We start from the raw sequence: 18,019 nt of genomic DNA, 5'->3' as shown, positions 1-18,019 counted from the left end.
ATATGCAAACAAAAGGTCTACCCAAGCATTGCAAATTTCTACAAATTTATATATGAACACCTTTCAGTTGTGTTTTAGTTAGACCAGGTATTTATTGTAGTTATTTTGGTGAATGTCATCATTTGGATGTTGAATTGCTGCACCATCACCAGGGGGCGCTGTATGCCTGCTTTCTGAGTTTCAAAGTAGCAGCTGAAGGTAATAACTGGTCTGTTTAATACACCCACTGGAAACTCAATCACCGATAAATTGAGGGAAACTAATGAAAAGCAAAATGTCATGTAGCCTTCAGCCTTTACTTTCTAAATTTACTGTTGCAACAAAAGAAACCTGTCTCACGACGATCTAAAGCCAGCTCATGTTTCTCTGTAAGTGGAAAACAAAAGGAAAAATCAATCGTCAAAAATCAAAAAACGAGCCACACAGCATGTGTTAAGTTCATTTAATTCTTCAAGAAGTAGCCCGATGTAACAATGAAAAAATAGTGCTTGTTGAAAATCCCCCACAGTACAATGTCTCATGTCCACTGAAAGATTTGAGCAGATTACCTGCCAGTGCTCCACATTCAACGATGTGTCAGCAGGTCGACGTGTGTCCATCCACGAGACATACAGTATGAGGTCAGAGCCACTGAGTCATCCCAACAGCGACACAAATAAACACAGGCAGGCCTACTTTACAGGCAGCAGTGTATTACAGTAAGTTCAGATATAGGCCATTAAAGTTGAGGCAGACAGCACTTTGCCATATGCAAGAGTGGAGGCAGGTTGATGTTATACAAATCCATGTACAGTACAGTACAGAAATATTGTATTTTTTTTTTTTTTTTTTTTTTGGTGCACAAGTAGTTGTTTTAAGGACAAAATTAAACAAAAAACGCAAACACACTGTGGGCCGCGAATTTCTCACAACAGTAGCATCAGCTTATACTTCATTCTCAGGTAAACGTTTTATCCTACTCTTATTTAAAAACAGGCCAACCTTGTATTTTGTCATCTACACTACAGTTATAATACAAATTGCTCCACTTCAAATGAGAAGATTTAAATAAATAAGACACATTGTAGCATTTGCACAGTGTAAAAAAAACATCTTTTGGTTTAAATAACTAATATTTTTTTCCCCTCTTTTTTTGTTTTCAAAACAGCTTTGACGGCTGGGCAAAACATTTACATAAGCGAAACAACATTGCATTCACTTCATGAGGATAAGTTTCTCAGTCGTTTGTAACCAACAGATAATAAAAGCAATATATTATTATTCCTCACAAATAGCACAGTAGAACAGGACACAAATAAACGCTTTCAAACTGAGCATTGTGGCACATAAACATAAACAGTGGCAGTGCGTAGTAAAACAGTCTATGAAGAGCTTCAAAGTAAGACGAAATGTTTGACCTTCAAATTACACCGAGTGTTACAGTTTATTTTGCAGGACTAACGGTCGGCAGTATCTGATGCGAGGAACTGGCTTAACATAATGCCCAAAAATCAGAGTGGGACCTCGTTTGCGACTCTTAACTCTTGTAAGTGCAACCCTTTTGGGGCTGGATCAGGAGGTCGCGTTTTCCTCCACGGCCTTCTTCCGCAACTCATGCAGAACTGGCGCCAGGATTGCTTTCAGATTCTTGAATAAAGCCTGCGTGTTGGCTGAGGCGGCCTGAATCTTGAGAGGAAAGGGAATATCAGACACAAGCACACACAAAAAAAGTTCAAGACTGACAGCCTTTAAAGCCTTAGCGCCTACAGAAGACGTTTCTTGACGTTTCCTAATGTGTATTTAAGCACTCACCTTAGTAAACACTTTTATTGTTTGGTTGAGAAAGGTGGCCTCCACTTCTGCAGGTATTGCGAGGTGAGCTGCACAGTCGAGGATACACAGCAGAGTGAGTCTGTGGCCCTGTGGAGAGGAGTGAAGACAGGACGGCACTGTAAAATTCACCCACGGTATTTTCAGAGTTTGCATAATGACTTTAATTTTAAGGCTGTCTTTTAAACATCGATTAAGTATCAAACTAGAAGAGTGCAGATCTCCGCCAGGCGTCTCTCTTTTGTCAAGGCTATAGGCTCCGTGCTGAGCAAAGCCTGGGAGAGTCTCGGCAGCCAATTATCCTGTCAAGTGCTTTTCAAATTAAAAATTAAATTCCTGTATTATTCAAATACAATAGATTACAGTGTTGGAAATATACCATAAAGTCCCAAAGCCACTCGAGTTTAGCTCTTGTTTTCTCTGTGCTCGTTTCACTTTATCACACACATTATTCTCTTTGCCATCATGCGGCTTTCAGTAGAAACTGTTTTTTTTTTGTTTTGTTTTGTTTTTTTAAAAGCGCAAATTAAAATAGTAAAATTTAATATCACTACTATAAAAAGGTCTCCCTCTTTCTTTCTTTCTCCCTCACTCACACACCAACATACACACACACACACTAAAGACCTATGGAGATTAGATTAGTCCACTGATGTATGAAATAGCGACGGCTGTTTAACACATCATTTTTTACAGTGGTGTGGCATCAGGCTGCATAACCTATTTTAATCCCCGTGCTGACACTTTTTAGAGTGTTTTTTCCCCAGTGTGTCTGCTCGGTGTATGTTGACTTCCTTGCAGAGACATAAAAACAAAGTGACAAGCAAAGTGGGAAAAAATGGACTGAAGAAAATCTCTGAATCTGAATAAAAAAAATAAATCATCCTGTTTTATTTGGAGAAACTAGTGCCAATTCAGTGCAGTTTGCCTTCGGTTGTAGCTGCACCTCAAAGTCATAAAGTAGAGATGATTTACTATCTGACATTTGTAATGAAAGATCACAACAATATTAAGAGACAGTAAAAACAAGACTACCTTTTCCAGAGAATTCAGGGCACACTGCGGGCTGTAGTTCTTCTCACTGAGGCCTTTGACGTCCTCACTGCTGATGATGGGGTCTTTGAGCTGCTCGAGCCACGACCACATGAGGCTGGATAGCACCAGAGGATCTCGCTCCATGCACATCCTCTCCCACGCCCCTTCCCTGGAGTTCAGCTCTGTCTGTGGATCACAAACAACTCAACACTGAGTGAGACAATCGCTGACATTCAAACAATTGAAAAAAAAAAAAAAAAACTTGAAAACTTGAACTGGGATCCAAAAATATGCTGTGATTATGGCCCTGTCTGATATGGTTTGTTAAAAATTGTCTAAATAGCTGCTCTACTAAGAGTCTCAAGTTAGATTTTTTTTTTTATTCGAATTTTCAAAAATTTTCTATTTTTTTTTCGATTGCAAGCAGAATTAGGAGCTCTAAAACACTCATACAGCATGGACTAATGGAAAGAGATTGGTGGCAGCAAAGACTGCATAAAATCCAATTTGTCATACTCGCACTGAAGCATGAAATTCAATAATGAGCGTAATCACATTAAAATTCAAGACAGTGGATTTAATTTCAAACTGTGCCATTCAATTTTAAAAATTTATTTACTCAAAGAATATGTGCTGTTATTTCAATGGTTCAAAATAAACATGTCAAATTCAAATTTAAGCAAATAAAATATAATCTCTGCTGTTGCTCATTTCTGTCCATGTAAGAGATGAAGTCCTTCCATCTCTTGTGAGCCATAAGGTCACACATCTGAATAGAAAATCCGTATGAAGGTTGCAAAAACTGTTATTTGAATGGCAGCATGTGAAGCATTGTGTGTGGCTTTTTTAGACAGCAATGTATCAGTCAAATCATTTGTGATATCTTGGTATAATTTCCACAAATAAATAACATTTGCTAGCCTCTATCCTCTAACCCTAATGTCAAACTAGTCGTAATCTACCTTTAATGTTTCTTTAACTCCTTTCACAATCTGCCACAACAAAAAAAACTTTATTTTCACATGAAGAACAGTGCCCTTTTCCTGTTCTGTGTTCATAAGCAAATTTCCAAAGAAATTCAACATGGTGGCACAATACAGCACAGAGAGTAGTAGAGGTTGCCTGTCTCCCTGGTGATGGTCTGGTTAGTTTATAGTAATTACACTAATGTCTCAGAAATAATGCAGTATGGATTTATTGTTTTTAAAATGCTACACATCGCGTAGCACCTTTAAGTTGATCATGTCTGAGTCTTAGTCCATAATATATGCTGTTTGGACATTTCAATATTGCAAGATGTGACCTGAATTTGTTCTACTGAGGAAGCCATACCTGCCACATTGAGACCTTGGAACCGAGATCCTTGTCAGCCAGGTCCATGGCCAGTGCTTTGGCCACCAGCAGGCGTCTGGCCTCTGGGGAGGGCTCTGACTGGAGAGTGATGAAGGGAACCTTGCCGAGTCCCTCTGTTTTGTCCCCTCTGTCTGCCTCTCCCACGACCGACTTGTTGATTTCTGGGTCCTCTTCGCTGGCTACCACACTGATCTTCGCTGAGAAGGCTGGTAGTGTGGCATTACAGTGAGCTTTTCTTCCCTGCTCTGAGAGATCTAAGGAAAAATTACGGCGCCCCTTGTGTAGCTGCCTTTGTGAGAAGGCGGATCCAGTGTTTTGGCTTGGTTCTGTTTTCGGCATGCCATCGGAGCCAGGAGTTGCAAAGAGAGGGTCCTGAATGCTGCTAACAGCGTCCTGAGTAGGGAGGTCACAACATCTGGGTTGATTAAAGGTTGCAAGGTTGTCATGAGATAGGGAGCGTTTGATCGGATGTTTGATTGGTAGTTTGTTGCTCTGAAGACTCCCTAAATGATCCCGCCATGGTCCTAGCTTGTTTAGGGCAGACTCACTGAAACAGAGACTCCTGTTTTCAGAAAGAGATCTCGGAGGGCTATCTAAATTCTGCTGCCTCCAGAGCGGGTCCAACTCGTTATCGCTGGCGAGAGGCTGATCGTGAAGAGTGTTAGATTTCAGGGCGGGTGGGTTGAAAGGACGAGATGAGCATGGTGAAGCCACAAGGATCCCCTTCCCTCTCATCTCCTTACCCAGCTGCTGGAGGGCCTGCTGGGACACGGTTTTCTCCACCTCGGCTGTGAGGTCGGGGATCTCCAGGAACTCCTCCTCGACCACCACCTGCCGGTTTGCGGCGATGTCCAGGAGGAGCCTGCACACCAGCTGAACGATCTTTGGCACATTCTTCATCTGCCTTGCCTCGTAGCCGTGCAGCAGGTGGCGCTGCCGGGTGAGGTACTGGGACAAGGTGACTGCATGCGCTTTGGGTTCAGCGCAGGAGAAGACGTTCCTGAGAGGAATCAGAAACTGGGCAAACTCCCTCACACAGAGTAGCTGACCTCTAGTCTGGATGGAGTTGGGTCTCTTGGCTCGCACAAACAGAATGGCCTGGTCAGCACTCATCCGGGATGTGAACACCAAGTAGCAAGCTAACAAAACACCTGCAGGTAGAAAAATGCAATAAAGGGAACAGATGCTTTTCTACACCTAATTTGGAAATTAAACATTCTCAAACCATTATGACTGCTAGAGTTACAAACCTGTTCTTCCAAGACCAGCATGGCAGTGGACAGCCATTTTGCCCTCTTGGACAGCAAATGACATGACTTTCACCATGTCAAGGATTGTCGTTAGAGATGCCACACCATAGTCCTTCCAACCAAAGTTGTAGAAGTAAACTGAAATTGAAAAAGAAAAAAAAAAAAATGTTGAGTGTCTACCTACCTAGAGATCTCTGCTTGTTGGATTTAACCTTGAAAACTGTGCACGCAGTCCACTGAATACCTAAGGCTGAATAAAAAGCCCCGTGTTTACACTGCAGGCCTATTGTTGGGTGTCAAACGAAGGACGAGACTATTCAAAGTGCAGTTCAGGCTTTGAATATGCGGATTGGGTGGGGATCTCAGGAGTGCTTATTAGGAAGAGGAATCATCGCCAGCCTCAGAGCCTCAGAGGACATAATGTGTGTAATCCCTCGGTATGTAACAAGGAAAACAAACAAAACTAGGCAGAAATACTGGAATATTATGTCAGTGCCATAAGACATTTCATGACTTTGCCTGATAGATGTTGCCCAATAGGCAAGATTTCAGAATGGAGTCCTATCTCATCTTAAAAGTTGAAGATGGAAGACGACTGCACATTTTGACATTACAAAGCTAATCTCAAAATCACTCAGCCTTCACATCTAAAGCACATGAAGTGTTTAATTATTGTTTTTGTTTTTTTTTATTAACTGCAGCCTTGATCACTAAAAGGGGAAAAAGACTACATGGCACATACTGTTTCCATAACTACGAGCTACAATGCTTAAGTTTAACTCTCAGGCACCTACAAGAAACAGAGCAACAGAGCCGATGCACAACATACTGACCGGCAATTCGAGTTTCTTGGGGATTTAATAAAAACTACTTTTCTACCATTACGTTCTCCATTTTCATTCTAGTTGTTGTAAATTGTCAGCTGCTAACGTCCCATCAGATCCTGCATCTTTTTGCACCCTGCGTCATCGTCTTCTAACTGAATTCATGACTCCCCAAAACTTGCAGCTCCAGAGGGATAAACCTCAATGATAACTTAAGAGACATCTATTCAGGGCAGATAGTCACCATCCCAACAGGTCCTGAGATATAATACTAGTGGAAAAATTTTCTGTTTGCTTTTGAAACCCATCTGTCAATCGGGCCACTGCACACTGCCATCAATTCCTTTCAGTGGTCTCAGACAGAGGAGGAGGATGATTCAGTGCCCCAGAATCTTCCAGAGGACAAGCAGCTCCCCTCACCGGTCTCCTCATTCACTTCTCATACAAAGTACATTTCTGATTTGCTGCTAAGTTACAAATAGGTCAAACCTCTCAGGTTGTCTGGGACAGGTTTGCTTACTGTGCCAAGAGTCAAAACAAAACATTGTGAGGCCGTTTTTAGTTTCTATGCACCACGATCTGAGGTCTGCTCATCCTCTCAGCTCTGTTAAAATCCCAGCTTAAAGCTACTGTCTGCCTCTGCTTTTTACTAAATTATGCCTCGTAACTGGAATGTGCTATAGTTTTTTATTTATTAGTTTTTTTTATCTAATTAATTTCATTCTTTTATTTATTTGTCTTTTAAATCTTGTTTTCTCAAGCCTTATATAAAGCACTTTGAATTGCCTTGAACCTTTCTGTTTTAGAAAATCCTTCACCTTGCTCAATATGATAGCAAAAGCAAAGCAGGCACTTCTCCTTTCACTGAGATGGAAGAAGGCACTAGTCTGTAAATCACACAACCAGTACATGTCTGCATGTTGGTGTGTTTCACCCCTTATAGTTGCGTCTGACCATGTGCTGGTGGAGGCTGATAGAGAGACACTCACTGCCTGCTTCCATGAAGGTTTCAGGTCGGTAAGTGAAACCACTCTCTGGCTCCAGTGAGTTGCCGCAGCTGGCGTGCTCTCCAGGGCGCTGCAGGTTAATGATCGTCCTCAAACCACACCTGAGCACAGCGACATGCCCGTGTCAGCATGCAGAACAACCCAGACGACAGATCACAAGACACCAGGATGCAAACACTCACAAGGCTCTTTTTGACACAGACATTCAAGAGTCCTGGAGCTCAATAAATCATTCAATGACTCTTCTTCATTTCACTGTTTTTCAAGCTGTTTTTGAGCCATTGCATAAATATTCAATGAAATCCAAGTTTTTTTAAAAAAAGAAACTACTATACCTTTGAAATTGTTCAATAATATTATATTTCTCTATAATGTCGGTGGAAGGCCTTGCCATAGCTAGCAAGTTGTCTGTAATCCTGTAAGTGGAGAATATTTAAGGTTAGAACATCAAAAGGGCTTTGAATAATTGGTTTTACTTTATTACCAAGTAAAACCACAACTTGAAAAGTTAAAAATACCAGAACAGTTGTGTAAACACATTCAAGCAAAAAAAAAAAAAAAAAAATCTAGTTAACAAACTTGTGATTTGTTAAATTTTTCCATTTTAACGAGACAAGGGATGGCATTGCCAAAAGCCAGGCAAACGTATTGACTTTTTCATGCAGTTAGTATTGATGTAGTTTTATAGGACCCCACCTGCCTATACTACTATGTGAGTACTAACAGAGCACCGAGGGGAAAGATACCCTACACAAAAAAGTAACAAAAGGGGGAAGAGAGCATAACTTACCAGGATGAGTAGATTCCTTTGATGGCTTGCTCCTCATCACTCCAACGGGATGGGTTCTCATATTTACAGGCCTTGCCCCCGCACGCCATGGAGCACTGCATGTGACCAGGGATGACATGCCTCAGTGTTTCCCCCATCTTGGTGTACTTTGCTGTAGGGACCCTCTCGTTGGCTGGGAAGAAGAGAGAAAAACAGGACACTAAGCATCAAAACAATATGACAGAGTACATCAGTTCTTTGCCAAAACTTTCAGGATAATTTTGTCTTGTGAATGAAGTCATTGTCAAGACCCTTAACGCCCTATGTTATCTATTTTGCCAGTGGTAAACGATCAGTAGCTCTGCTGAAGCTGTCATTACATCCCCTGGTCTTGCGCTCAGTGGGAGGGTGAGTTTGGTTTACGCTGATGGCCACCATAACCCTCTGGGAGGAGGAGGAGAGGATCTCCATGGCGGAGCTCCGTCTGCGCTGCAGGACCTTCAGCAGGATGTCCGAGGCAGAGTGCCTGCGGTCCTGCTTCATGACGCCGCCCGTCATTTCCCCGGCTAGGGAGTACCGGCCTCGACGGTGCATCTTACAGTCTGAGATGTGTTATCAGTTGCAGCGCTGGCACCTCTCTAATAACTGAGGCTCTGGGCTCAACAGCTCTGTGCCCACGGTGAATCATCGCAGAACAATCACCCACAAGAGCACAAGAGAGGCCAACACAACCTATCAGTTCATCAGCAGCATTTGAAGTGTCTCCATGACAACCACCTCCAAAGTCGTCAGTAGGAAGAGGGTGGGGGCGAATATTGTGAATACGCACACACACACATACACACAGACACAGGCACAGACACAGACACACACACATGCACTTTGAGGCCAATGGCTTGTTCCTGAAAGATGATAACATTTCTTCTTTTAAGGCCACACATATGTTTCATAAATGACCAACAACAGCCAAGTTTGTGGTGTGGTTTTCATCACACAAAGAGCACAGGGATGTGACGGTTAAATTAGAACCTACAACTGAGCGATCTAGAATGAAAAATATTTCAATTATAAGACAGTAAAACATATACATATAACATACTTAAATATACTATAACTTTAAATACGTTTCTTCTAAGAACTAAATACCACACAGAACTGTATTAATATGAAAAAAAATGTCCCAAATTAACATTTTACTAGCCTACAACTACTGCTACTGCAGTTGTCATGTAAGGAGTAATGTATAGATAACATAAGAGACCTTACCAACTGTGAGCCAGTGCACTGCGCATTGGTAATTTGCCAGAATGGGCAAAATGAATATAATAATATAATATAATGGCTCAGACCATTGTTTGGTAGCTAATGAAGACCAACAAGTTAGTTTGAGATTCATTTTGTTTCCATAGTTACACAGGTTGGTTCAAAACTTAATGTCCTTTGTGTGAATTGTATGAAGCAAAGCAGAAACAGCTATAGCCCCAGACCATGGTACAATAACATATACTTACAAAGTTATGTAAATTATATTGTCTATACCTGTCCTTAAGATTAAAAGATATCACTAATAGATCACCTACCACTATGGGAAGACTTGCACTCACTTAGAACAGAAATAAGACAAGGCTTTGTAAGTGTAATACTATCGTTTGGTACGGGCCTGAAAATCCGCTCAACAATTCAGTGCCGAGTTCACCATCAAACTGAAGCCAAAAGGCGAACTGATACCGTGGACTAACTAAGGTCACTTGGCACGAGGGACAGACAGGCAGGCTGAATGTGAGCGTCTAATAGAGAGATTAACCGAGGGCTGCAAGACTACAAGGCCCTTGATGAAGAAAGTTTGCTCAACAATACGGGGAATCAGTCACACTCATGATTTGACCTCTGTTCTGCCCCAGTTAGCAGGTTATCATGAAACGTTGTTGGTTCATAATAGTCTTTTTGATTTTCAATTCTTATGGCCTTTTTCTGTAAGAGGAAGATCGGATTTATTTTAGTTCTATGTGTGTTCCCCCATACCTCCGCACAGTAATTGATGTGTGGAAGCACGAGGGAGCAGTACAGAATATATAGGCCTAGTGAATTTTTATTTAAGAAATATTTCATTTTATATATTATGGCAATTGCTTTGGATATTTTTGTTTGCAAGATATTTATGTGTGGTTTCCAGCTGAGTTTATGATCAATTGTAATACCCAAAAATTTATTTTCATACACACATTCAACTTCCACATTATTGACCTTAAGTTTGATGTGGTTGATACAAATAAGCACAAGGGGAAGACCACAGTTGGTACATTTTAGCAAAGCCCACATGAGCTGGAACACGAGCTGTTTGTGTCACAGGGACATGTCATCCAAGTGTTTTACTTTTGTAGCATGGTGTGAAATACTCAATTATTTATGTGCAGTTAATTTCCTAACAATTTTACCCACCACTTTTGTTTTGGTCACTTTACATCCTTCAAACATATTGAATTTTATTTCAGACGTTTTTAAAGGGGTTGACAAATGACACGGATTTCAATGATCCCCAGTTCAATAAATTATGAGCAATAATGGCTGACACTATTATATTTTAAACAATTTTATAGTGTATGGTTATGATAATCCATTAACATTAGATTAATGAACATAATAAATCATCTGAAAGCAGATTTACTGAATGTTTTATTATTAGCCTTCACTGAGTATTAATTTTGAAGATGGTCAGCTAAGGGAATTAGTTCTGACTATGATTAATAGAATTCCATATTAAGCTTACTTTATACCCTTTTCTCTTGTTTCTTAACTTTCAAAAGATTAGCTTTAAATATCATTAAATATACTAGCAAAGACGCATATCTGATAACTTGAGAAAAAAAAATCCCTTTTGTGCATCATACACTCCATTTTGTAGTCATTTTAAACCTCAGCACAACACAAAAACACACACATTCTGGTCTAAAATATGCAAGTTCATTTTCTGATGCTGTAGATGACCTTGATACTGACTAATCGCTAAGCCCACATAAAAAAAAAAAAAAAAACTTGTCTGATTTCTAATTCACTTCTGACTTCGACAAGCTATCAGCAGGCTGAGTTAGATCATTGCGAGTTAACAGTTCTCTGCTTTGGCTCTGCAAAGTAAAAATCAAGCAGCTCTCCTTGTAGTGTTGGTGTGTTGTAGAGCTCTCTCACCTGTCTCCATGTCTGTGCTGATGTCTCCACTGCAGGCTCCACTGATGGAGTAAGGCAGGTCACTAATCAGGCTAACACCAGCTGCCATGGCAGGGGCTGAAAGGTGTGAATAAACATTGTGTCAAAGGCAGACAATACAAAAAAAAAAAAAAAAAAAAAATACAACCCAGCAAGCCCAAGCTTAGATACTGCTGATAAAGCAAACAGTCACAAGGTGCACATAAATAGGCTGTGAGGAGCAGGAACTGCGTTGCCTGGCAGGATAACACAAGGGAGAGATGGAAATGTGCAAACTGAGCCACCATGTCACCAGCTCATGTGTCAGTGACCGCCGCACCTCTGGGATCAGGTGGGCGTGGCCTGTAGAGCCCAGCGGGACTCAGGTGCGCATCCAAGGATCCAAGGAGCTGAGTTACAAACCACAATGATTTCCAAAATCACTCACACGGCGCCACTGAAGAGCATTTAAAAAGGGCTTACATCAAAACAGCTTTACCAATCACAGAAGAATCACTCACTCTACTAATCTTGTGAACTACAACAAGTAAGAGTATCTCAAACTGCACCTGAGACATTGCATCCTGCATTTTGAGGAGGAAGATCCTACTTATATCAATTATTGATGTGACAACAGTATCTGCTGGCTATTGTGCTGGTTTAAAGAAACACTTCTTGACTTACACATCTGGTTTATGTAGCCCGATATCAGGGTGACGTCACACAGCATGAGTGTCATTTTAACTCCAGGGACCAAATGTTTCTCACATTACACCGAGAGCCCTAATAAACCCCGTCACTGTTGTACGACCTGTGTTGGACGAGTGAAACACGGCACCTTCACAGCGATCCATTAACAATTGAGTAGGCACACTCTACATCACATGCCAACTTTTTTGATGGGTAAAGGTCAAGGATTACACATGCTGATTAGATACGAGTACTGCTGCCAATTATCTGCAGGCTGAATGCATTTTACCTCAGAAAACCTCTGCAAACTCCTCCTTTATCCTGTTATATTATTTACAGCAATTTCCTAGCTCAAGCACAGCACAGCTTCACTTTCATTTTCATGCCTCCACAGAGTTCAGTCATGGCAAATAGCTTGTTAGATTCCTTGGGAAGATTCAGTTGGCTTGCACACCGAGAATAGATCAACTAAAAAAAACAAATACTCATGCTTTCAGTAATAATGGTGATTTGTTCTTTCCTACTGCACTTAGAAGTGCCACTATTTTAGTGACCAAAAACTGTAGCCTACATCTTAAAGAGCTGTGCCAACATTTGCTATTGCATAGTGGTACATGTATGCAAGGGGATATTTTAGTTTATCAGTGTACCACTTGTAGCCCTGCCAGGACAAAACAGCACTGTCAAGTATCAAAATGTAACTGGACTTTAGAGTCAGAGAGAAGAGTCGCACTGCCTTAGATTCATTGTGCATTTACTCAGACATCTATTAAAATGAAAAAAAAAAAAAAAAAAGAATAATCAGACACTCATAACTGTCTAAAAATCAAGTAGCACACACAATGTAGTAGCTTCATGCGAGGAGGATGTTTCCTATTACTTAGGGAACACAATCTATATGTCACTAGGCTTTCGATACTTTGCCTAAGGTTTTGTTTTGTCTATTGATTTTTAATTTTCTATTAAGAGTCAAGAATCCAAATCCGAATGCATCCCTGACAAGAACATAATGAATGCAAATCCAGTTAAGACCCAAGGCTCCTGTAGTCTTTGTATAATTCATGGTGTAAAGGTTGACCCTGTGTGCTTTCCAGCAGTGTTTTTGGATCTCCATTACACAGCAGTCTGCCCGTACAGCACACCGGCTAAGGAACCTGTATGACTGAGAGTTTACGAGTCTCAATCTGAATCCCATCGGGCTCAGATTACCATTATTCCAATAGTTATGAAGGGTCGGCATCTGTGTTGCAGACAGCAGGCAGGCACGGGTTATGCGCTTGCAGAGTGTAGGTCTAATGTGTATAACCGAGTGAAACAGATACAGAAATTGATTGCACTTACACCAGAATCTACACTCTTATCTTTTGAAATTGTATGGCATCAACTAACAGTATGACACTTCTTGAAATGTCTCCAGCATTACCACCCAGAAGAAAACCATCCATTTAATTCTATTCAGTCTGTGCAGCTGTAGCCAAGCATCACTTGGCATTGCTGATAGGAGGCTCTAGACCAGCTGGCATAAAATATTACCTGTATAAAACAAGACTAATATGGCTAAAATATGAAACTAAGACTATCCCTTCAGCTCAACCAAACTAGAAGCATGCTTCACACATTCTCAGTGGAACCATAAGCTGGTGTCCACTGGGAAGTCAATCTGTTAGTGGATATGAGAGACTGTGTGAAGGTTGAGAGCTGTGCTGCAGAGATGCTGCCAGTGAGTCAGCATGAGAGTGGGGCGTGGGAGCCGTTTCCACTGAGCTTGCTAATAAAGAAATATGCCCCATGAGAGGGCGCTTTTCACACCATGTTTTGTCTGTGAAGTCTATGATATTGTGTCTGAAGGGAGGCCAATTAGATGGCATGCAAAACAGCAAAGCGGACTGCCTTAACACGACCACAGGTTTGCCATATGCCACACACAACAACAACAACAAAAACTGTTTATCACTATGACCAGGCATGACAGCACTGTAGGGCTTTACACCCAAGAGACACTAACTCTGGTTTCAGCCACGAGGGATCAGCTGGGAGTTTGCATGTTCTCCCCATGTCTGCGTGGGTTTCCAACGAGAGCTCCAGTTTCCTCTAGACCCTAATTACAATAAGCAGCTTGGAAAATGAATGAATGAATCAACTTCAACCATAGACGAATGATAACCACAGGCTGAAGAGCTGTTACACCTTAGTAACAGCAGTTCACTGGACTAGAGGTTGTCGAGCCTAATCCTCAGGACCTCATAGTACTGCTGTACTTCCTGCTGTATTTCCTGTCCTACTTTTCCTACAAGATAGCTACCTAATAAGTTAATTGCATTCACTTTTAATCCCTGATTAGATGGCCAGAACCAGGATTGAGATCCACAATGTTACGCATTGTAATCTCACTGCATTTTATTCTCTTGATGCAGCATCCAATTACTTTAGGATTCAAAATCATAACACTCATCAACCAAGATCTTGTAAGCACAGATTGACCATAGCATAGGATAATATTTTTTTCTTGTTCACTGCTTTTAACTTGATGTTACGTAAATCACTGCTTTACCCTGAGAGGTGACAGGTGAAACAAATGAGGCTTCGTGCTGGATATGGTTGCACCTTTATCATCCCCTCCCATTCAATGAATGAATCATTAGCAAAATAGCATTATAGCCACTGAGCTACAGTAATACTTGAAATGCCACTGTCTTAAATTATAAATGAGCCAAGCTAAAACCTGATGACAAGAGCACAGTCTTCAAATGAATCTGTGGCAGTGTGTATCTAAGACAATTTGTTCATAACGCTGTTGACATATGCTACGTAGTTTTCCGACTTCCTTCCTGCAGGTGTGAAAGGCAGGTACTAGTCAACATTTGGCCAGTCTGTTAAGCTTGCAAACAGATTTTTATTTATTTATTTTTTTTTTCCCTCATCGCACTGTGAGCCCTCTCGTTAAATTAGCACTAGTTATTTAAGTGGCCAACTAACCTAGCTTAGCTGTAATCTTAGCTCACGGTTTGTTTACTAGGTTTGGGTTCGGTTTAACAGGATGCCAACATGCACGGCTGTCACAACGATGGCTCTTGCTGCAGAGACTGACTGCTTCCTGTATGAAGTGTAGCCTCAAACTGGGACTGAGGCTGCTGCTGCTGATGCTGCTGCATGCTAACGCGTTAGCTCATTATCTATCCAGGTTAGTTAGCTTAACGTTAGCTCGTTAGCTCGTCGGGTACAGCAGGCCTAACTTACCGTAGCCTTCTCCTCTGGGTCCGGTACTGCCCGTAGGGGGTTTATCTGGCTAATTTATCTAGCTGAAGCTATCGTCATTTTATGCTTGACATGCAGCGAGCTAGATTTTTCCTCCAGCCACATCATTTGGCCAGCTGGGAAAAGCTAGCTCACTGGCTAAGTTAGCAACCTGACATGTTGTCATTTCAAACGGCGCACCAGCGTCACGTGACCGCAGCCCGAGGTTAAGATTGTAGGCCAGTTATCCAATCTGGATAAATGCTGCTACTGTTAACAGTCGGTGCATTTATTTTGTCTTTACGTATGTGTTTATTTTACAGTGAGAAATGCCAATCCAGAGTAAAATCACTTTAACTAACTTGTGTATACTGTATATTTCTTCTAAATTTTCACATTGACCTACCTCTATGCACATTTTATACACCCATGCACACGTTTTTTTCTGTTTTTTTTTTTTTTTTGGTTGCATATTGCTTTTTGCACACTGGGTTGTACTTAGGTTATTCTGTTGTACTCAGATTTTATTCTGTTATACTTAGATCTTATTCTTTATTTCTATTTTTTTTTTTTTTACTTAATCTGTAATCTGTGGATACTGCAGGAAAAAAATGTGAATTTCCTGCGGGATGAATAAAGTATCTACCTACCTACCTACCTACCTAACTAAACAATGGTGTTATTTATGGAAAATAACCACCAGACTAGGCTACAGAGCAGCTTCTTCCCTCAGGCTGTGAGACTACTAAATGCACCATCTGCACTCCTCCATGTTTAATAATTTTATTTTTTATACAATCAATTAATCAGTCAAAAGGGAACCACATTTTAATTTCATTATACAACCTGTTGTATAATGTCCAATAAACTTCCTAGTATCCTTGTATAACCTGCACCTCACTGTGAAATTCTGCCTTTAGTGCCACATCTCTGCTACAAATCTGAATCAATACATATTAAATATAATGTAACCTTATTGCATTATTTAAATTCATGAAGTGATCATTCACTCATTCATTCTTACTTTTTCCTTCCCCGTCCCCTATTTTGCAGCAGTATTTGCTCACATGTTTTTAACGGGGCTTTAATGGGGTTTATTTGAAATTAAAACAGGGAGTTGAAAATAAATAGTAACACCATACATGTTTATTTGGTGTGCAGATAGCATAGTATGAATCATAATAAGATTCTACATTCTCTATAGCCCACATTCTGTATATTCAGGCCTCATTATTGAAACACTGCATAATTCAGTAAAGGTGTTTCTGAATGCTTATGGTTGAAATACTGTAAGGACCTCGGGGGTCCTACTGGGATGCTACTGGAATCACACTGGAATACTCCTGCACAGTGCTGGACCGCCCCGACTTGCCCTCCAGCCCTACCAGCAGCACTGACACTCAGTTTACAAGAATGGCTATTATACAATCCATGTAATTATTAGTAAATTATGTGAGTTTGGTCTAAAAGTGGCATTTTTATTTGTCTAATGTTATTCCAATCATGTTTGCAGATTGATCACACAGTAATAGAATGCATGCATAACAACAGCCTGTCTACCTACCTTCATATATATGATGACAGGTGTGCAGTGAGAAAATTTTGTGCTGACCTCCAATGAAAAGGTACAAAACATACAAAAAAAAAAAAAAAAAAAAAAAAACAACTCAGAAGAAAAGATGGGCATTGATAAAAAAAAAAAAAAAAAAAAAAAAAAAAGTTACAAGATTCTGACATGGAGGAACCACTTTCAGCTAAAAACAATGTGTAAAAATGTAAAGAACAACAAAATGGCAGAGAAAAAGACTTGGAAGGCTGAGTCAGGATGCAAGAAAAATAGCAGGCGAAGACGGACAACTGATTTACCAAAGACCTCAAAGAAAAATCACATTTTATATAGTCATGACCAGCTTGTAGGCCATGGCAAATATTGGGAGGAAACAGAGGTTACAACTCAGTTCATTTATTTTGAAGTAACTAAAGATAACAGTCCAAAACAGGAAGATGGGAAGACTTCAGTCATGATATTTTGAGTTATCAGGAAGACATTTTATTAGATGAAGACATCAGTTGGAGCACAATCTGATGTATTTATGCACAAAGGGCTCTGGAGAACTTGAATCTACAAAGAATATCAATACAGCAGACAAACAAATGGAGACAAATGAACCAGCTGACAGTGCAAATAATGTCCCACCGTCCTCTGACTGCTAAGCAGAGCACTATAGAGTCTACTTCAAATCTCAGTGCATCCCCTATGGCTTCTTCACAAATGGTAATTTTCAGCAAATGCTAAAACTGTGCATGTTGCCATAAAACTCTCACAGGACAAAACTTTTGGATGAAACGATAACACAGTTCAAAGATCCAGCATTGCTCACACACTGTTCCCTTTGAAATTCAGTTTCACAGATGACAGACTCGTAGATATGGGTGCAGATCCAGATGGTGTTTCCAGACATGTCTACTCTGCATTTTGGACAGATTTTTTGGACTGTGCAGCTCAAGGGCAAGATATCAAATCAAATGTCATTATTGAACTCTCTCTAAAATGGAGAGAGGAACAATGGAGATAAGTTGGCCAAATTCTGATCAAGGATTTTCTGGAAAAAGCCAACTTCCTTTATCATCTTGTTCCAGGTTTCACATTAACACGAGTGTTTGGCCAACAGTCAGTGTCATCTGATTTGCTATTTGAGACACTGCTCCTGTACAGCGGTCAACAAGAGAGAGATCTGGTGCCAGGGCCTTGCAAGAGGATCTTCTTGGTGAGGAACATGAGGCGCTGTTTGACCTGTTGGATTACATGGGTGCAACAAACACCCCAACAAAAGAGAATCTGGAAGCTGCTTTTGTAAATATAGCCCA

The 18,019-nt window shown here is 40.6% G+C and overlaps 1 protein-coding gene across 1 annotated transcript; it reads right to left on the bottom strand.

The window, feature by feature from the left end:
• Positions 1–428: 428 nt before the first annotated feature.
• Positions 429–15,361, bottom strand: ptpdc1a (protein tyrosine phosphatase domain containing 1a). Its single transcript, XM_030051661.1, has 10 exons — positions 15,155–15,361; positions 11,231–11,326; positions 8,069–8,240; positions 7,614–7,694; positions 7,261–7,379; positions 5,448–5,585; positions 4,177–5,348; positions 2,845–3,030; positions 1,792–1,899; positions 429–1,665 (listed from the first exon to the last, which is right to left on the bottom strand). Exons 2-10 carry the CDS (start codon positions 11,316–11,318, stop codon positions 1,552–1,554), a joined length of 2,178 nt encoding a protein of 725 aa, XP_029907521.1. The 5' UTR covers positions 11,319–11,326; positions 15,155–15,361; the 3' UTR covers positions 429–1,551.
• Positions 15,362–18,019: the final 2,658 nt, after the last annotated feature.

Source organism: Myripristis murdjan, chromosome 5, assembly GCF_902150065.1.
Source record: "Myripristis murdjan chromosome 5, fMyrMur1.1, whole genome shotgun sequence".
Classification (NCBI taxonomy): Eukaryota; Metazoa; Chordata; class Actinopteri; order Holocentriformes; family Holocentridae; genus Myripristis; species Myripristis murdjan.
The sequence above is the reverse complement of the archived record's forward strand: the minus strand, read 5'-3'. Positions and strand labels throughout refer to the sequence as shown.

What these genes read in the sequence shown, in the direction of transcription:
- ptpdc1a (XM_030051661.1), bottom strand. Translation starts at nt 11,318, where the DNA reads ATGGCAGCTGGTGTTAGCCTGATTAGTGACCTGCCTTACTCCATCAGT. An exon ending in AACCTTCATGGAAGCAGGCA is followed by an intron (nt 5,586 to 7,260) that starts GTGAGTGTCTCT and finishes TTTCAATTTCAG; the next exon opens with TTTACTTCTACAACTTTGGT. An exon ending in CAATAAAAGTGTTTACTAAG is followed by an intron (nt 1,666 to 1,791) that starts GTGAGTGCTTAA and finishes TTTCCTCTCAAG; the next exon opens with ATTCAGGCCGCCTCAGCCAA.